Below are 18,820 nucleotides of genomic sequence, written 5' to 3'. Positions count from 1 at the left end.
GGGTTGAAAATTTATTTTTCAACTCATTTTATATATTAAAAAAAAAAAGCACACACACACACACACCTAATAAACACCATAAAAGTTTTTATAAACTACCTATTAGCCCTAAAATACCCCCAAAATTACACAATAAATCAAAATCAATCGACCCAAAAAAATCAAAATGAAACTCGATCTTTTTTTAAGACATGTTTATGAGAAAAAAACCCATCACCATCAAATTCTCCTCATTTGATGGAACTCGTTGTTGCACATGTGCAGCGTTACGGTGATCGTCCACCACCCTCATCATGTGTTGAGTGTTTATCTTGGCAAATATAGAAAAATAAAAAATTCTTGTCTTTTATCAGTGAAAAAAAATAGAATGGGAGTCGCTACTTAGTATTTTAGTCATAGGAACCTTAACTAGTCTCAGAGATCAGATGCGCAGACTAGTTGCTTAAAGGGAAGGTATTGGCACTCCAAATACATCCTACCTAAGATAAGTTACATTATTTTATTTCCTGAAAAAATTAAGATCTTTTTGTATTTTTTAATTATTGGTCTGTCTATGGTTTAAGAAAAGTCATTCTCAATAAAGGAATTCTTATCTTATTAGGTAAAAATATAACCATGCTAACGTTAAATAAAAAAAATACCTTTTTAATATCAGGAGTATGTTTTAAGTATAAATTTGTAATCTCGGATATTAAAAGAAAAAAATAGTTTTTTGGGTATTTTGAAATATTGGTTTAATTCTTGTAACTTTAATAAATTGGTTATTAAAGTCAAGATGCATCCTAATACATAATTTTAGAATTTTTGTTGTATGAAAATATGATGTGATGTTTGTTTCTTTGAGAGACTTGGTTATATGCATGAAAACAAAAATATTTTTTAAAAAGGTTTTGACAAAATCGAGTATTTTAATACCTTATTTATATCTTTATGGTATAAAAATACAAACCAATATTAAGTAAAATTCCATAACAAAATACAGAGAAGAATCACAAATTTTCCTAAAAATATTTCTTTTGATAATTTTTGTGAATGGGCCAGACCCAACCTAAAAAAACTGGGCTGAATCCCACTACTGCATGAATAGAAGTGTGAACTATTATTGTTCACATAGTGAACAGCGGGAAAGAAGAAGAAGAAAGGGGGAGGAAGGCTGACCTACGATGGCGATAGTCTAGCTAACGTGAAGAGCAGCGTGGTGCAAATAGTGGCGGTTGGCAGCGGTTGTGGCAGGAAGAGAAAGAAAGGAGAAGAAATCTGCAAAAGCTGACGATAGCGACAGTCACGATGGCTAATCAGTCTCTGATGAAGATATGAAGGTGGACAGACCGATGGTGGTGGCGATGTTGGTGGTTGAACGTCGCGGTAGAGAGAGAGAGAGAGGTTCTGCTAGCAGCAGAAACCGGGTTTTGAAGGTTGGTTTTTTGGCCAATTTTTTGACCTAAATTTCTCCATTTCGAAGCATGAAAATAAGATCTCTTTATAGGTGGTGGAAGAGGGACACTTTGTCTCTTTTGGTGTCAAATCTTGGCCCTTGGATCAACGTGAAAGCATCTCAACCATTGTTTCAAAAAAATAATGAAAAACTATTAGTTTTGTGCAGGAAAATAGCTAGTCAGGTTGGCCATTTTAGGATGGTGTCACCACCTGTGCAGCCTTTATAAGCCTAAATGGCTTACACTGGCATGTAGTTCGGTATCACATAATCGTTTGCTTGTAAGTTCCATCCAATTTGATGAAGAAAGGAGGGGCCAAATGCCCTGGGAAGGTGACCACCCAACTAACCTCGCTGGAGAAAAAGATGAATAGTATCTTATAATTTAGTCCTTCAATTTGTGATTTATTTCTATCTACACCCCTGATTGGGTTCAAACTTTTAATTTTGTTTAATTTTACTCATGAATAACTTCAATTTAAACCTCAGATTTCGGTGCATTTTTTCTTTAGTCCTCGGTTTTGAATTTATACAATTTAACCCTTGATTGATCAAAAAACTTTCAATTTCTTCAATTTGACCCCTGATTTGGTAAATTTCAGTTCCTTTATTTATGCACCTTTTTCAATTTGGTTTTTGGTTTTAAATTTCTTCAATCAAATCCTTAATTGGCTATCAAACTTCAATATCTATGCAATTAAGCCCCTGATTTGACCAAATCAACTCTCAAAATTCTACTTTGACCCCAGAACCTTAATTTCTTCCTATTAAAGCCTAAATTGACTTTAAAATCAATTTTTCTAGTAATGAAACCCTATATAAATTTAATTAAACCTCTGATAAAATTTAATTGAGTCCATAAACATCTGATTTTGGACTTTTTTTCTTAAATTGAATTTTTCTTTGTCAACAGAGCTCTTCATATGTAAAAACTATACTATCAAATTTTAATCTTTGAATTTTTTAGCCTCCTAAATCAACTTCTAGCTATTTTTTGGGCATTCTATCATTCTCTTCTCACTATTATTATTTTTTAGATTTTTTGTTTTTAGTTTGAATATTTTTTTGATTTTTTGGAAGAGAAAAAATAAATTTGAAGAATAACTCAAAAATGAATTATGACATTTGTTAACACCAAGTTTGACCATTCATGTTGTTGATATTGCAACAACTAGCTATTTTCTTTTTCTTTCGCTATTTTTTAGCAACTTTTTGTTGCCTCTTTTTAACTCAAGAACTGAAAAATAAACAAAATAAACTTTTAAACTTGAATAAAAATTATTATGAATTTTAGGAGAGCCATGTATTTTCTCCTTGTTTTAATTTGGAGCTTAATTTCATATCTTTAGATCATAAAAGATATAATTGAAAATTTTTGAAAAAAATAAAAAATTTAAAAGAAAAAACAAAAAAATATTTTGTTTTTATGCATATAGTCAAATCCTAAAAGTTTTTCATGCATATTTTTAAAAAAGAATAAAATCACATTTTTATTATATTTTAAAAAATAAAAAAATAGATATTGTAACCAGTTTTTGATTATTCATTAGGGTTTAGTTAAAATACAAAAAATTATAACAATTATTCTATTCGAAATGTTAGGAATTAGTTTCATTTAGAAAATAAATGCGATACTCAAATTTGAACTTTAGAACAGTTAAGATTTCATCTAATAAGGTAAAGATTCTATCATGAAAAAAGATCCACCTTAAATCTTATAAAAAGATTAATGAATAAAAACATAATCTAGAAAAACAATCAAATAACAATATGGTTTACTTTAGGTAAAGTGCAGTAGAGATGATAAGTTTTCTCTTTAAATAACCAGTTTATTATTTGAATTCTTGCGAATCATAAATTTTTTCATAATTATAATACTATCTAACAAGTCATGAATTCATAAGCATAATTTTATGATTATCCTCAAAATCTATTTTCAGCAAACCTGCTATTCTCAATGTCTGCACCATGCCTTGACATATGGCACTAATTTAATGTAATTATTAGCATCATAAAAAGCATAATCTAAAATATATTACATAAAATCATAGTTTTAAAACTTGAACTGTAACAAGACATGAGTTACATGTTAGGAGATTTGACCGGGTTTTTACATGGGTCATATTATTTTTCTATTTTTCTTCAACCCATAATGGCTTGGTCCTAGGTCTGAGTCGCCAAGCCAGCTGGTTTTATAACGGTGCATGAAAGTTGAAAATTGCTGTGCTTTCAAAATGAACTAACTACTGAAGGCTCAGAAATGTATCAACTGAGAACAGAAAACTGATCATATTTTCCCTGCACAAGACTCATTAGTGATGTGTGTGTATATATATATTCCTTACAAAATTATTATACACATAAGGCTACACTATTCTTGGACCGTGGCGAGCTTCGCTAAAACTCCGAAGCCTAACATTCAAATTTCTAGGAGCATTTCTATGACTTTGAACTCTCTAAATCATAAACCAAGAGAGCAAAAAAGAAGGGAGCTATGTACACGGGGATGTTGTGAGAGTGGAAGGGAAAGGGTCCATAAAAACCATACTAGTCGACGGTTTGGTTCGGCCATAGCTGCTTCCATTTTGAGATTTCTTCAGCATTGCAAAGCTTTCTAATTCCTCCATAAAAACCATCAGCTTCGTTTCCTACTTCCCTGTGGTCCTTCCTGTTTATTATCGTCTGTCTCCATCGAGATCCAGGAGTGTATTGACTGAACTCCAGTACTACTGTATCTGTTAGCAAGATTTCATGTAAGCAAATAAAGCAAGTGCTGCAACATGATATGTGTGCCTAAAGTAAAAGATGCTGCACACATGAATGGCATCAAAATGTAAAGAAATCAAAATATTCAGCTTCACATGCACCCTGCGGTGGATTCATTAAACTAGGTACACAGCAAGATGTCAGCGGGGCGTGCCTCGCTCTTGCTTTCAGAGCAGCAATTTGTTCAGTAAGCCAGACCTAACTACAAGCTAGACCAATTATGACAACTAAACAATGGCTGTAGTATTGCCATCATACTTAATTATGTCTTTAAATTTGCATCCTCTGCTTCCAACAAGATCTATGACTTGGATTAATTGATAATGCTGATAAGTTTTATTCCACTTGAAAGGTCTGTTTTATGTGTTGATGTTGTCTACATATCAAAGACCAGCTGTTTTTGTTTGCTATGCTCGTTGGTTCTGCACCATATTTTGGATTGCGTAATTCGATCTACGATATGGTCATTGTTGAATTGGCTTCTTTAATTCATCAAGAAAAGATGCTGGATAGAGATTGATGGGTGAAGTGGTGAGCCATTAAAGTTAATGAAGAAAGTGGGGAATCGATAATGCATCACGCACATGTTTTGTCCCTCACTTTGGAAGAAAAGTGAACATTTTAGAAGTGGCCTAACTGGTGTTGAGCTAGCCTGAACCACTCAAGCTCCCTTGCCAGACAGAGCTAAGTAATGACAGGACAAGTTCCCAACATAGCGAGAATAAGAAAGATATTTAATTCTTAAAGCATTTGTTCTTTATTAAACAGGACGAAAGCAACAGAAAAAAAAGTACGTAGACATCGTAGTTTCTCAATCTCCAGGCTAGTTCTGTCACTTAAAAAATGATAAAGAGTAGGTTTTTCCATGCAGAGGGGAAAAAAAGATTGATTAAAGGATAATTTTGCAGTCTCTGGTGAGTTACTCACCGTTGTGTCGACAATGGCATCGATTCTCATTCCCATCACATAATTCCTGATGCCCCACAACAGCATACCACCAACCTGCTCATTTAGCAAAAGATCATTTCAATGATATCCACAAAAACAGGATTTCATGACCAAAACATGAAGACAGAAACTACAGGTAGAAAATTTTGCAGATATTCCAAAAATCTCGAAAGGGGTTGAAACTTGGTTCTAGAAAAATAATGTAGAAGGTAGAAACTCGATCGATCGATTCCGAAGGCGGTAAATTTAGGATTGAGAGCATACCATAAGGGAATTCTTTGCTTCTCCTCCATTGGATCTCGATGTGATCACCGGGTTTCAAGTCATTCAAACAATCAGAAGGATGAAGAACATGTGCAGGAGTATCAACTGGTGGTGCTCTTAGCCTTTCCCAGTGTATGCTTTGCTCTATTGTTTGCCGCGCGAAAGGAGAATACCTGCAATTAAAAAATACATTATGATTTCAGCACAGGGCCCTGTCTTACAGATGATCTGATCAAGTAGAAATGAACAATTTCAGCATAGATTACTTCTATTCTGGAACTAAGATTTTTCCAGCTATATTAACAGCTATAATTCAATTTGTAGGAAGAGGTTTGGCATAGGTTAAAATCTCCAAATGCTGATTTAAGGCTCATTACAGCAGATACAACGTTTCAGATTCCGAGTTCTCTCTCTCTCTCCATACCTTGCCTGAAAGGTGTCTGTCTTGGAATCATAGTTGAGTTGTGCATCATAACATGACAGCATAAATCCAACATGTCCGTTCTGAAACCAGACATGAACAAAATCTCATTGGATTTGCCGAAAAAAAAAATTAAGAGAAATTGATATCAAGAATTTGAAGATGCAAAATTGATACCAAGAATAGGTCTTTCGCAACCCTTACCTCACGGTTATAAACCTGAGCTGGAAACCAAAACTTGCCACTTTCAAGAGAGAGATACAAAGCCATGATTGAATCAACTGGTAAACAAGTTTTTGGCTTGCTTCTACTTTCACACTTGAGTTTAAACCAACAAAAAGGCCACATACTAATAAGAGATCCCATGAAACCCTTTCGATTTCTTTGATCTAAAAGGCTCGGCCTCTTACTTGAGGCTATATGCCATTGCCATTCCTTATATGCAGACTCACCAATCACTCTACCCCATTTCTGCTTCAAGTGTTTCTCCCATAAGTGATCACTTCTACACCTATCCCTTAAAGAGCTACAAACTCCAGCCATGCTGCACAATCCAGCAGGTGAAAGCCTCTCGAGGATGCGTTCCAAAGCCAGCTCAGGCAAATCCAGAAGAGAAGGCTCCTCCTCCTCCTCCTCCTCCTCCTCCACAATCTCTTGAACTCTTGAACCAAGATTCACCTTCTTCAGTGGCATTTTCATAGGAACTTGAAACAAACTAACAACAAACCTTCCTTTATTGAACCATGAAACAAGAAAACTAGAAAACTCCCCCCAAAACCGAGGTCCCAACGACAACATCCTCCCCTCACTCCTCATTGGAGAAAATAAAAGAAAAGCAAGAAATCAATTAGCAAAGCATTCAATATGAGGAAGTTATCAAATGGGGGTGGTTCAAAACTTGTTCTACTACCATATAAATTGACAATCTATGATAGGAGAAGCCAAAGGCCAATAACCATAGGAGAGTAGTTATATAAATACACAAGCAAAGTGAAATCGACCAATAGACTTAGATTTAAGAAAGGGTGGCCATAGCTTGGTAAAATGGAGGCAAATATTAAAATAAAGGAGCAAAATTTAAGATAACACAACCGACAGTGCTTTGATTGTTGGCAGTTGTAAGTTATAACACCACTACGGATAAAATAACTGCCAGCAGAGGTTGCTTTGCTTCTTAAACATGCTATGTTTTGGCATCTACATACAGTGAATTCCTATTTATGGGACCCAACGCCTTGACTTCCCTACATTTCTGTAGTTCAAAAGAAAAATTACAGTCAACCCCTGCATTATCTCTCTCATCTCTTGGACTCCATTTGTCATCGTGTCATGGTACTGTTGGAGATGCTTTTAGTTTTAAAAGTTGATGATTTTTGTATGCTTTTCATATTAAATTATGATAAAATTCAAATTCAAGGAAAAGTTATGATTTTTAATTTTTTTTCGATAAAAACGACACTTGTCGTTTGTCAAAATTTCACAGCTTAGGTTTGCTTATCCAATTATTGAGAAAAGAAAGAAAGAAACATCAACAAAAGCAGGGAAAACTCCATGATCGATGAAGATTAGGATGAACTTGAAGTGGGTCCTTTTGAGTTCAATCAAACTTTTATCTCACAACAGCAAAGAGAAAGAAAGAAACTTCTCGAAATTGGGTGGTAAATACATCTGTGGTAACACATTAGCATCCAAGTTTTAAAGTAAAACTCGGATCGAATCAAGCTCGTCAGCCCTGATATGGTCTAACATCTACTTTAATATCTATTTTTATGTTTGATTGGAAACATGATGTTAAATTATATTTAAAAAAAAATTAAAAAATTTATTGAATTTCTTTTAAAAAATTTTATATCATTTTAATATATTTTTAAATAAAAAATATTTTAATCTTTAATCACCATCATATTCACAATCAGTATATAAAATTCAGCATGATGTGTCACTGTATAATAAAAGCCAACCAGAACCTTAACCTAACTCCCACCAAACACACAACAGCCACACCAGATCGTGCAGACCACGTAAATAACTTTGACAGGATTCATGAAATCGTGTCCTAATTAAAGAACGAGAAGGTGACTGTATATATGCATGTATATGCTACTACAAAGTCTACAACATTACTTTCTTGAGGTTAAGAAAAATCTTCTAGGTTTTGTGGATATTATTCACCTATAACTCTTAAGACTTGATGTTTGGAGTACGGTTGCTTCTATTTTTTAGATATATTTTATTTAAAAAATATCTGATTAATTGTTTCTTGATGTACTCATATTAAAACAAAAAAATCTTAAAAATATATATTTCAATTCTTTAAAAAAATACTTTTAAAAAGCATTATGCATCATAATATCTTAATTATTTTTCTTATGAAGCTAATTATCTAAAAAGGTTGGGTTATATATTTATTAATTCAATCCAAAAAGATTTGAGAGGTTTGATGAAGACCATCAATACAAATCCCATTTTGCATATTTTTACGTAGTTTATTTAAAATGTCCACGGAGATTTAGACTAATTTCTTTATTTTCTTAAAAAGGATATCTTGCATAGGCTATTATCTGAGTACTTGTTGATTATGATTTATATAGAAAATGGAGCCACAAAATAATCTGTCGAATTCATTCTCAGAAAGAATGCATAATTATCCTTTGAATGAGAAGCCAAGGCAGGGAAGAGGGATTCTTGTAGAGTTTTCAAGTGAGAATTGAAGATTTTGGTGTTCTTCCATTATTGGTTGTTGAGCTGATGACAACCTTGGATATTTTGTTTCATGACACTGACCAGTCGGTTCCTTAAATGTAAGGTACCATTTCCTCTTATCCTATGTGTACTAGGATAGGAAATTAATCCGAAGATTTTGCACCACAAAATAGATATGCCCTTAGCTATTAAACCCGTCCTAGGGTTGACTGGTTCAAGGTCTTAGACAACGGATTAAGCATGTTGATTTTACATAGAGTATAATTCATGGAACGGCAATGTTATCTAACAAAGTATTTAAAAAAGTTAATCCAGACATTTATGACCTAACTCAAACTTACAATAAGTAAAATAATTTCTATCTTTTTTATAAAATCTAACCTAGAGTTAGATTTCAAATCGACCCGCCGATCTATTCAGATTTTATAAAAATACCCCATGTTAATTTTGTCCCATTTTCTCTAAAAAAGAGGGGATGCAATGATATGTATGGTATATAGTTTGCATGAGTTAAGGGCTAGTGGGGGGTGTTTAATGGAATATTGGTCAATGAGAAGAATCATTTTGATTTGGATGCTCCAAATCTTGGATTTTACAAGTAAACCATGAACTCAAGTAGACCACCATCTTAAGCATAAGAAACCCAACATTATAAGGTTTAGAATTAGTGTGATGTCAACATTACTAAATGGAATCCAGAAGGAATGATGGAGAAATGGTAAAGGGGGGAGGGGGGGGCTAAAAATATGGTTCCTTTTGAAGGCAGTTGAGTGGTCAGTGGAGCTTTTCCATCAATCAATAAAAGATGCGCTAGCTACATTGCAAGCAAATGAAGGATGGGTTTTAGGATCATGTGGGGCCTCAAACTTTCTGCACATCATCATCATTTTAATTGAGATTCCATGTATCTGCATATTGGGATCATGATTTTGATGCTTTTTTATTATTTTATTAGCTCCAATCTTCAACTACAAATTTCCTTGTTTAGAAAATTAGGCTTTAATCTTTTTTAGATGTAATGAGTTCGAAGAGTGCGGTGGTGCTCTTAAAGAGTGCATTTCAGAAAGAACATTAAAATTGATTGTTTTTTTAGTGTTTTTTAATAGGTTTGATACGTTAGTATTAAGTTTTTTTAAAAAAAAATATTTTAATATATTTTCAATACAAAAAGTATAATAACAACATATATATATATATATATTAGGTTTGAATTTATAATTATATAGGAAAAAATATTTTTTTTATTGAAGACATGTATCACATCTTAAGATAAAATAAGTAAAAGAACTCGAATGAAAACATGTATATTTTGACCAATTTATATCCAACTAGATTGTGTGCACTTACATAAGCTTTGAATATATTATAATCCACTCATTTTTTCATACACAAGGAACTAAGGTTGTTAAAATTATGATATAATTTACAAATTAATTTGTATTTAACATGTAAAATCATATTAAAACTTAAAAATCAATAAAACCATACTTGATTTGAATAAACTCGGTAAAATCATGCAAACTCATGATTTTGCACTGATTTTAGGAGTTTTGATAAAATATATATATACTACCTTAATTAACTTTCATTCTCCCAATTTTTTTTTTTTAAAAAAAAAAACCTAGCCTACTCCTCTATCTCTCAAACCACTGGACAAGCTTGGTAAAAGACAAGTCTAGGGTTGTTGCTGGTGAGTTGGTATGCAAGTTTTTCCTTTTGGTTTATGTGGTTTCTTAATTTTGTTAATTAATTGACTACTAGTATAGTATACTTTTTAGATGTTCTTATAAATGTCAATTGGTTTGTGTTTTGTTGTTGTGCCTACTTACTTGCCAGTAGATTCAGAATATAAATTCATATTAAAACACACTTGTTAAGTTGTCCTTATGTTTTAACCCGTATTCTCTCTCAAGTCTCTAAAATTCTGATTTTATTTTTAAATGAATAAATTATATCTAAATATCTTGTTATACTTCCTCCGATTACTCTTTATTGTTAAAGTTAACATGATTGTATCATGATTGAAATCAATTGGAATCTATAAAGCTTAATTCTTTTTATTTTAACTATGTGCTTTAAGTTACCTAAATTGTTGTATTGTTTATTTCATTTTTGTCTTAATTGTATTATAATGTTATTTGTTACTTGATTGAAATTGTCATTGTAACTAATTAAAAAATTTTACTTATAATTTTATAATTCAAATCTAAGTTTATATTGTATTTTTTGTGTCAAATTAAAAAAGAAAAATTGACAACCTTTCTGGAAATTTATATGAGAAAGGTTATGCGAAACTTTTTCTTTCATAATAGTTTAATATGCAAAGATACTCGAGACCTGTAATGATTCTAAGCTTGACACTTCAACTACTCCTATTTAGATTCAAAGTTAATCATTGATACATCAACAAGATTTACTTCTAATCTTGATTTTTTTTATTTAAATTTAAAGTTATTATATTAGAATCTTTTAAATTTTAATTTTAATTTTTTTTTAATTTTTTTCTATTTAAGTATTAGCTAAGTGGAATTTTGAGATTATGAGAAATCATCATTTGGAGAATTGGACAACCTCAAGTATATTTTTATGGAGGCTCAGGCAACCTCAAATATGCCCAAAGAAATATCTTTTATCTTCTTTTTTTTAATTAGGTCTTTGTGAGTCAATTTATTTTAATTTAAATTATTATTGTTATTAACTTGAGTTTGTTACAAGACTTTTCTTAGTGTCATCACTTCACAAATATGATATGAATCATGTAAACTAGCTAGCCAGACATTCAAACAGATTTTATTACACGTAGTGAAATCTAATATTTTGTATTTTGTAATGATTTTCAAATGTCATTTTTTTCTAGAAATTAATTTATATTGATTAGTTAAGCTTTATATAAAAGCATAATCAGGGAAAAAATAATCACTTTATTTTCCATGTTATTTATCTCTCGTAGGTCTACAAAAACATTTGTGATACGCATGTGATATAAAACATGGTTATAAAATCTATCCCGGTTTAGTTAATAAATCAAATCAATTTTAAGTTAATTATTGAAAAAATTAAATAAATTAACCTAGTTTTAATTGCACAGCTAAATCAAGTCAAGATTAATAAATGAGAGTGGATTATGCTTAATTAATTATAATTATCATAGTTCAAAATGATATTACAATGGAAGCGTTTTTTTTTTTTTTTGTTGTTTTCCTTTACCACATTTGAGTACTATCAATTCATACAATAATGCAAAGGATGTCCCCCACTTACATTATTCACCCAAACACTAATGAGTGACTTTATGCTAAAAGTTGCTGACGTAGGCAGAAGATTTATAAGTGCCCTCTTCTTTCACTACCAAAATGAAAGCAACATGTATCTAGCCTAGCTTAGCTATCCTCTTTTGTTTTTCTTTTTTCTTTTTTTTTTGTTCATGAACACATTTGCCATTCCTCCACTGCCAATCAACCTTTTTTTAAAAATATTAAATGGCCATTTTAACTTTAGAAGACAAAAAATGTAATAGTTTTCATGTGAGTGAGGCACCGAAATCATATTAAGTGCTCAAATATTATCTTTTCTATAGTTTTTTAGGTTATATCTGGTTAATATCCCAGAACAAAACAAACATATATAGAAGAAATAAAATCGTATTTTATTAAAGAGATAATAATAATAATAATAATAATATATCCGGAATAGTTTTATAATAAATTTTTTATTTTAAAAACAAAAAATACATGAAAATATGTCCCCTTCATTCCCACTATTTTTATTTTTATTTTGTTCTCATACAGTATTTAATTACTAGGTTTCGAATCTGGGATGTAGCTAGGTATGGTATGATGCTCTTAAAGGTGGCTGTAGTAGAATCCTTGTCTAGCCCATAAAAGTGATGGGATGATATCCTCCAAATCTTTGATGCTTTCTTATGAATTATGCTTCATCAACTACCTCAAGCCTCCTCGTTGTATTCTCATTCAAAAGTGAAAGTACAATAGAAATTCACCATTATGAGGATGTGATATCATGTTTTCAATTAAGGTCGTTAAAATCTTCAATTAAATGCTAAATTTGTATAATTTTAAGAGTTAATATATATTTATTATGCAAAATTATATAAAAATAAAAAAAACAATAAAATAAAACTAAAATTAAAATCATAATTTTAAATTATTATCGATTATATGATTTTACGATAATTTTAAATTCTAAATTCTAAATTTTTATTTTCCTCATTGCATACGTTTTGTTTATTCATTAACGTATAAGCCCCATAAATATTTGTGTCAATGAATTATTTTTTCTATCAATAATACAAAGATGAAAAAAACATAATCTTGTTTAAACTATTCTTAACAAATAAAAAATTATCTATTATAAGATAGAATTTTAAAAATTCTACTTCTATAAAAATATTTTTATAGATAAGAGTGATAGACTATATTCTAAAGTCTGATCCACCATAATTAAAAGAAGCTTTTACTTTGAATTGTTTGATTTATTTGATTTAGTTCATATAAAACCTACATTTTATTATTTATTCACTTGTTGATATTCATGGTGAGTAACACACAATATTTAAAACTTATAAAATCATAACAATATTTAAAAGTGATATAATCAAGATAAAAGATATTAAATAAGCTAAAACAATACAAATAATCATGCATTTGAAGTGAATATTGGAACACATGTTAACCAACGAGAGAGCATAATTGTGAAGACATAATTGTTTTTAATATTTTTTTTTTAAAGCAGAGTTTTACCCACCACTTCTAATTTTTTTTTTTCTTGGATCTTATATTATAGGATTTTATAATGCAAAAACAAATACATCACATCTTTATTGATGGAATAGCTTATTGTCTATATGAAGCATGTATGAAAAACAAAAACTTACGATTTTATAATTTTATTACTCGAGTTTACATTGTTTTTTTCATGTCGTGTAAAAAAAAAGTTGTTGATGACCTTGGTTTCAACTTTCAAGATAATTACAATGGTGTCCACTAAAGAAAAGAAAAGCAACAAGAAGAGGTGGCTCAAAATGAGAAGGGGGACTTAATCTTTTTGTGCTGGTATGGCAGGGGGCTAGAATGGAACCAATGATGCTGGCTTTAAAGATCAGGTCGGGAGCTTCAACTTTTAGGATATGAAAGGTGGCAACAATTGTGGTTTAGGCTGGCTGATGAATGGGTGGGGTGCGACATTTTAGTGCCAATCCCACCTAAACCCCACTTGTTAATCCACATGAGCAATGTTCTTCCCCTGAAGATAGAAATGATTTGTTCAGGCAAGAGGTGTTCTAGTTTCTCAGTGGCTAATCCAACTTCAAAATACTCAAAACAATGAAGTTCTAAGTTTTGCTAGAAATTGGGCGAAGGTGACGCTAGTTCCTCTATAGCGACACCAAATAGACTTCGAAAGAGTCTCGTTTCTTTCACCTTGCTACCACCGTTGCCACACCAAGTATCCATCACATCGTGACACAACGATACACTCACTTCAGCTGGGCTACAATTCTGAAGTAACTGGAATCTGAGTCATTTAGATCTGTTTTTTACATTACATCTTCATCATGATCGATTTCTACGAAGTTTTGAGGACACCGAACTTATTGTTTGTGATCCAAAATCCATCGACCAACATTCTTTGTTCCTTTCTTTGTTTCTTTCTATTTCAGATCTGCCAGCATTTGCGTCAGGAAGTAATTTAGATTTCTGCTTGGTCGTTCAAGAATGAAGTCTATGCCTGCTTCTCGTTTTCGCGCACCTTGCACCTTATTCTCCTTGTGGGATTGGATTAAAAACAGATCATCCATATCACAACTATAAAAATTCATGAGATTTACTCGTCTGTGTATGATGGGGGGGGGGCTTAAACCAACCCATGTTACTTGAGACGGTGGCGATATTCATATAATCATGCAAAATTGCAACAAACATGAACACTTGAGCACAATCAGGATAAAAAAAATCCCTCAAGTGAGACCGTTCTTTAGACAAAATGCGAGATGTCCAAGGGCAAACATAGCAAGCGCATATAGTTACAGAAATCGTGATTCTTTCACAAAAGTGCAACAAAATATCTGGAAACAGTGTTTTGTGAGATCTTAAACAGATGCTCAAAGACCCAATCCAACAGTGCGGCCATCTCTTCGTCGAAGCCCAGCAGTATACTGTTTTTCTAGATCCATCTGGAGTTCCTTCTGTTTCTCTGCATCCTGACTGTCGGGTTGGGGCTCCACCTTCACATCTCCTTTTACACCCTACAATTGGCCATAGGCACCAAGGCAAACTCAGACTCTGAAACTGTGTTAGTACGTGAACTAATTGAGAATGGAAACATGCACAAGCAACAATGGATCCTTTCTATAAAACATTCTTAACCAACCTGACAGCAGAACCACTTTAGAACAGATAGAAAGAACCATGAAAAAACGAAATGAGAATTACCATGAGTTTGTTGAACTTCTCTTGCCTTTCACGATCGCCAAACATAACAGTATCCCACCGGCGACCAGTCTGTTAAAAGAGTGAGGGTGTTCAACATGTAAGTAGAAAGAAGCAGCCAACACAAGCAGAATAAAGGAGATACCTCTTCTGGAGGAGCACTCTTCTTACTCCCCCAAAGCAGCTTCTTCTTTTGCTCAGTAGACATAAAACCCACTCCAACTAGGTTCTTGTTAACTGTATCATGCATGAAAAAAACTTTCAATTGAAACAAGTTCAAGGAGATAAAAGACTGTCAGTGCATCATTTGATATGAATACCATCTATAGCACCCATGGGCATCAAACAATGGAGACAGATCCATCCATTCATGTCACATACAAATAAAACGTACATTCCTCTCAAACATAACGATGCATGAAGCTAGATGTAGCTCACCAAACACTCCATTCATTCAGCTCTATTATAATGGCCTGCTTGGCATAAGTGAAGATGGTGCAAATGAAGGGTGAATATATAATGGTGAACTCGAGAAAAGAGGAAATGAAGGGCACTGAGAAAGATAAAAAGAAAATAGTAGCAGTATGGATGCTAGGAGGTATAATTAGTAAAAGTAAAACTAAATCTACAAAAAGGCACTAATAAGTTGCCACTCTTTTAATGTGACTTAAAAAACTACAAACAAAAAGAAGAATCAACATAACCCAAAACATTCTCATCTATGAAAAAACTTCCTCGTAAGCTGGAAATGCAAAATGCCAAGTCAATTATCTCACAGGAGGCAAGAGAACCCTTTTTCTCTTTATACCAGAAATCATGTTGCTGTATTCCTCCTGCAACCACCAAAATATACCTAAATGGATTCTGACCTGTGCTCACTTTGCATTTACAAAAACATATCTGAAAGCAACAGGAGTAATGGATCGACCCAATCAATACTAGCCAAAATGTACCAATTTCTATAAAGATGTGTCGAGCCCCCAAACATGAGTTGGATCTTGTACAAAATAAGTTTCCATTCCCTCGGATTCATAAAAGAGCATGAGACTGCAAGCTAAATCCCTCTTGAAGTATACACTCTGTACGTGAATGATTCATACTATAAGACTTAGGCACTTGGGAAATCTTCTTATTTCATATCATGGGGCCACACAACCCAAGAAGTAATGCATCCAATACAAAGAGAACCCTTCAAAACCACAGCACAGTCATAAAATATCAAATATCAATTGCATATATGTACAAGCATTGTGTACCTAATTCAGCAGCTTTCATAGCAGCAACCTTTGCAGCATCTAAATCATTAGCTGCCTCTGAAGTATTGGCATGTGCTTGTCCTACATTGACCTTATTATCAACCTCCTGGGCTAGCATTGAACTTGAAGACTGCTTTTGATTAACTACAGTTGTAGAAACTTCATAATTAATAGAGCTCAACTTGTAAAAAAAGTATGCAAACAAGGTAAAGTGACTCAACAAAACATCAGACAAAGCAAAATGATTACCATCTCCGCTGTAATCTGGGTCCTTGCTAGAGCTAAACAATTTTGGCTTCTTGGCAGGAGATTCTGGTTTTTCACTCCCAAAAGCAGATTTATCATCATTCTTCTCCCCTGGTGCTTTACTGTACCGATCCTTATCCCTGCTAGTTTCCCAGTTATCATGTTTCTTCTTTTCCTTCAGGCCATTCAATTCCTTTGGGTCATTCTTATAAGACTCTCTAAGGCGATCCCTTCCAGAAGAGTCATTTCGATATCCTCTGGTGTCCTCGTAATAGGATGATCGATCACTTTTATGATCTCCAGAACTTCTATGATAATCTCTTTTCTCATCACGACCATCTCTGTCCCGCCTGTGCCAATCCCTATCCTTCTCTTCAGAGACTATGCTAGTATATTTCCTACCAGATCCAACTCTATCAGGTGAAAAGTCCTTATCTTTCAGCTTCTGATGCTCCGATAATTCCCTCTCTTTGTCCCTGTTTCTGTGACCTGAACCATCATGTCTATCACGAGAATATTTCTCCGAATTTCTAGCATAGTCCCTAGACTCCCAGCCAGAATGAGAAACCACCTGATGATGCCTGTCTCCATCATCTACACGCCTGTCATGTCTACTATAGTCATCATTCCTAGAATACCCATGAGAACTCCTGGAAGAATAGCGATCAGAATGTCTATATGATTCTCCATTCTTCTCATACCGACTCCTCCCAGAATCCCTATCCATTTCTTTCTCTTCACCCTTCCTTCTCTGAGAAGCTTTTGCAGGTTCATCCCTCTGAACTACCGGGCTAGAGCTTTGATCATGCTTCGGACTCCCTATAAATTACACAAAAAAGCAACCGAACAAAACCAATCAACCCTCACTATACTACAATGCTGTAACTCAATAACAAATGTCTAGCAACAACATTCTAACAAAACCATACCAAACTTGAATCAAGCCAAAAACCACAACAAACCCAGAAATCCAAAAACCAAAATTTAACAAACTAACCATCAGACAAGGATGACCCATTCATAGGAGAATGGCGTCGATATTTCCTGTTAGCCATATCATTTGAAGGCTTACGAAATGTTGCTTTCGTTTCAGTATTCTCCGACTGCGGAGACTGAATGCCGGAATCCATTAAAACCCTAAACAACAAATACACCATAAATTAATTACTCAAAACAAGAAAACTACAAAGCACATCAAACACAATAATTAAAACAATTTAACTATTTCATAACTAAATTTAACAATAGAGAGGGGAAAAAAGAAAAGAGAAGAAAAATTGAAAGCGAATCTAGGGTTCGAAAGCCACTAATTTTTCACACAAAAACTAAACGAACCGAAAACAAGCAGAGAGAGAGGTAGAAGAAACGAACCTGTGTCTTTGTTTTCTCTCTTCTATCTATTCTATTCCACTCGGTCTCTAGGGTTCGTTCTTTTCTCTCCCCCTATGTCATGATATTTGTTCGTTCGAGATTGATTATGTCTGGACCCGGTCCGGTTATAATAGTAATTTAGAATGAAGTATAGGTTGTTTTTTAATATATTTTTTATTTAAAAATATATGAAAATAATATTTTTTTTATTTAAATTTTTTTATTATTATTAATTTATTATAAAAATATTAAATTAAAAAATCAAAATTTTGAAAAAAATTGTTTCGAACGAGTTTCCAAGCAGGTTTTATGCATGGAAAGTCTGAAGTGGTGCTCTTCAATTGGGTCTGCCGCGCCTCATGCAACCAAATTATTAACCTCGCTTCTTAGGAGTGTTATGAGGTGGACATATTCATTAAATTAATTTAAAATATTATTATTTTAAAAACTAAATTAAAATTATATTATTTTAAAAATAATTAAAATCAAATTAGATTTTAATCTAATTAATTTATTTAAGAATTGGCTTATTAGATTAATCAGCACATTAAATTAATTTTTATTTCATTTAATTTAAAAGTCAGTTTAAACTAAGATTTTAATAAAAAATCACGGGAATATATTTAAATAATTATATTTTTATTTGATGATTAAGATATATTTTTAAGTTAGTCTTTTTTATAATTTTTTTTAAATGGAAAAATTATAATATATATCAAAAAAATGGTAAGAAGAATTTATTTTAAGATAAACTTATTATACAACAAAATTTAGTCACAGCATAGTCAGTTTCTTCGATATTTAGATCAACACATAATGTTGACCAAGCATTCTGAACTGTGAGCTTACGACTGCAATATTTAGATCCTACTAGGAGGTGTGATCTCCAACCATTCGCAGACAATTAAATTCCAGATCTGTGATGATTCTGCCTATTTAACCGAAGGATGTATGTCACTCTTTC

General features: G+C 32.6%; 2 protein-coding genes across 5 annotated transcripts; both read right to left on the bottom strand.

Moving 5' to 3' along the window:
- Positions 1-3,696: 3,696 nt before the first annotated feature.
- Positions 3,697-7,042, bottom strand: LOC105127595 (F-box protein At2g26850-like). 2 transcript variants are annotated; one of them, XM_011028952.1, is made up of 5 exons: positions 6,039-7,034; positions 5,838-5,917; positions 5,414-5,586; positions 5,129-5,203; positions 3,697-4,170 (listed from the first exon to the last, which is right to left on the bottom strand). In XM_011028952.1, the coding sequence occupies exons 1-5, from the start codon at positions 6,648-6,650 to the stop codon at positions 3,983-3,985; spliced, it is 1,128 nt and encodes a 375-aa protein (XP_011027254.1). In that variant the 5' UTR covers positions 6,651-7,034; the 3' UTR covers positions 3,697-3,982. The 2 variants fall into 2 exon arrangements, with proteins under 2 accessions (XP_011027254.1, XP_011027255.1); XM_011028953.1 differs by lacking the exon at positions 3,697-4,170 and adding an exon at positions 4,915-5,036 and having other exon boundaries at positions 6,039-7,042.
- Positions 7,043-14,344: 7,302 nt separating this feature from the next.
- Positions 14,345-17,967, bottom strand: LOC105127594 (pre-mRNA-splicing factor). 3 transcript variants are annotated; one of them, XM_011028949.1, is made up of 7 exons: positions 17,857-17,967; positions 17,483-17,622; positions 16,489-17,304; positions 16,240-16,398; positions 15,129-15,220; positions 14,987-15,055; positions 14,345-14,836 (listed from the first exon to the last, which is right to left on the bottom strand). In XM_011028949.1, exons 2-7 carry the CDS (start codon positions 17,613-17,615, stop codon positions 14,360-14,362), a joined length of 1,746 nt encoding a protein of 581 aa, XP_011027251.1. In that variant the 5' UTR covers positions 17,616-17,622; positions 17,857-17,967; the 3' UTR covers positions 14,345-14,359. The 3 variants fall into 3 exon arrangements, with proteins under 3 accessions (XP_011027251.1, XP_011027252.1, XP_011027253.1); XM_011028950.1 differs by having other exon boundaries at positions 16,240-16,383; XM_011028951.1 differs by having other exon boundaries at positions 14,501-14,799.
- Positions 17,968-18,820: the final 853 nt, after the last annotated feature.

Source organism: Populus euphratica, unplaced genomic scaffold (assembly GCF_000495115.2).
Source record: "Populus euphratica unplaced genomic scaffold, PopEup_1.0 scaffold13.1, whole genome shotgun sequence".
NCBI lineage: Eukaryota > Viridiplantae > Streptophyta > Magnoliopsida > Malpighiales > Salicaceae > Populus > Populus euphratica.
The sequence above is the reverse complement of the archived record's forward strand: the minus strand, read 5'-3'. Positions and strand labels throughout refer to the sequence as shown.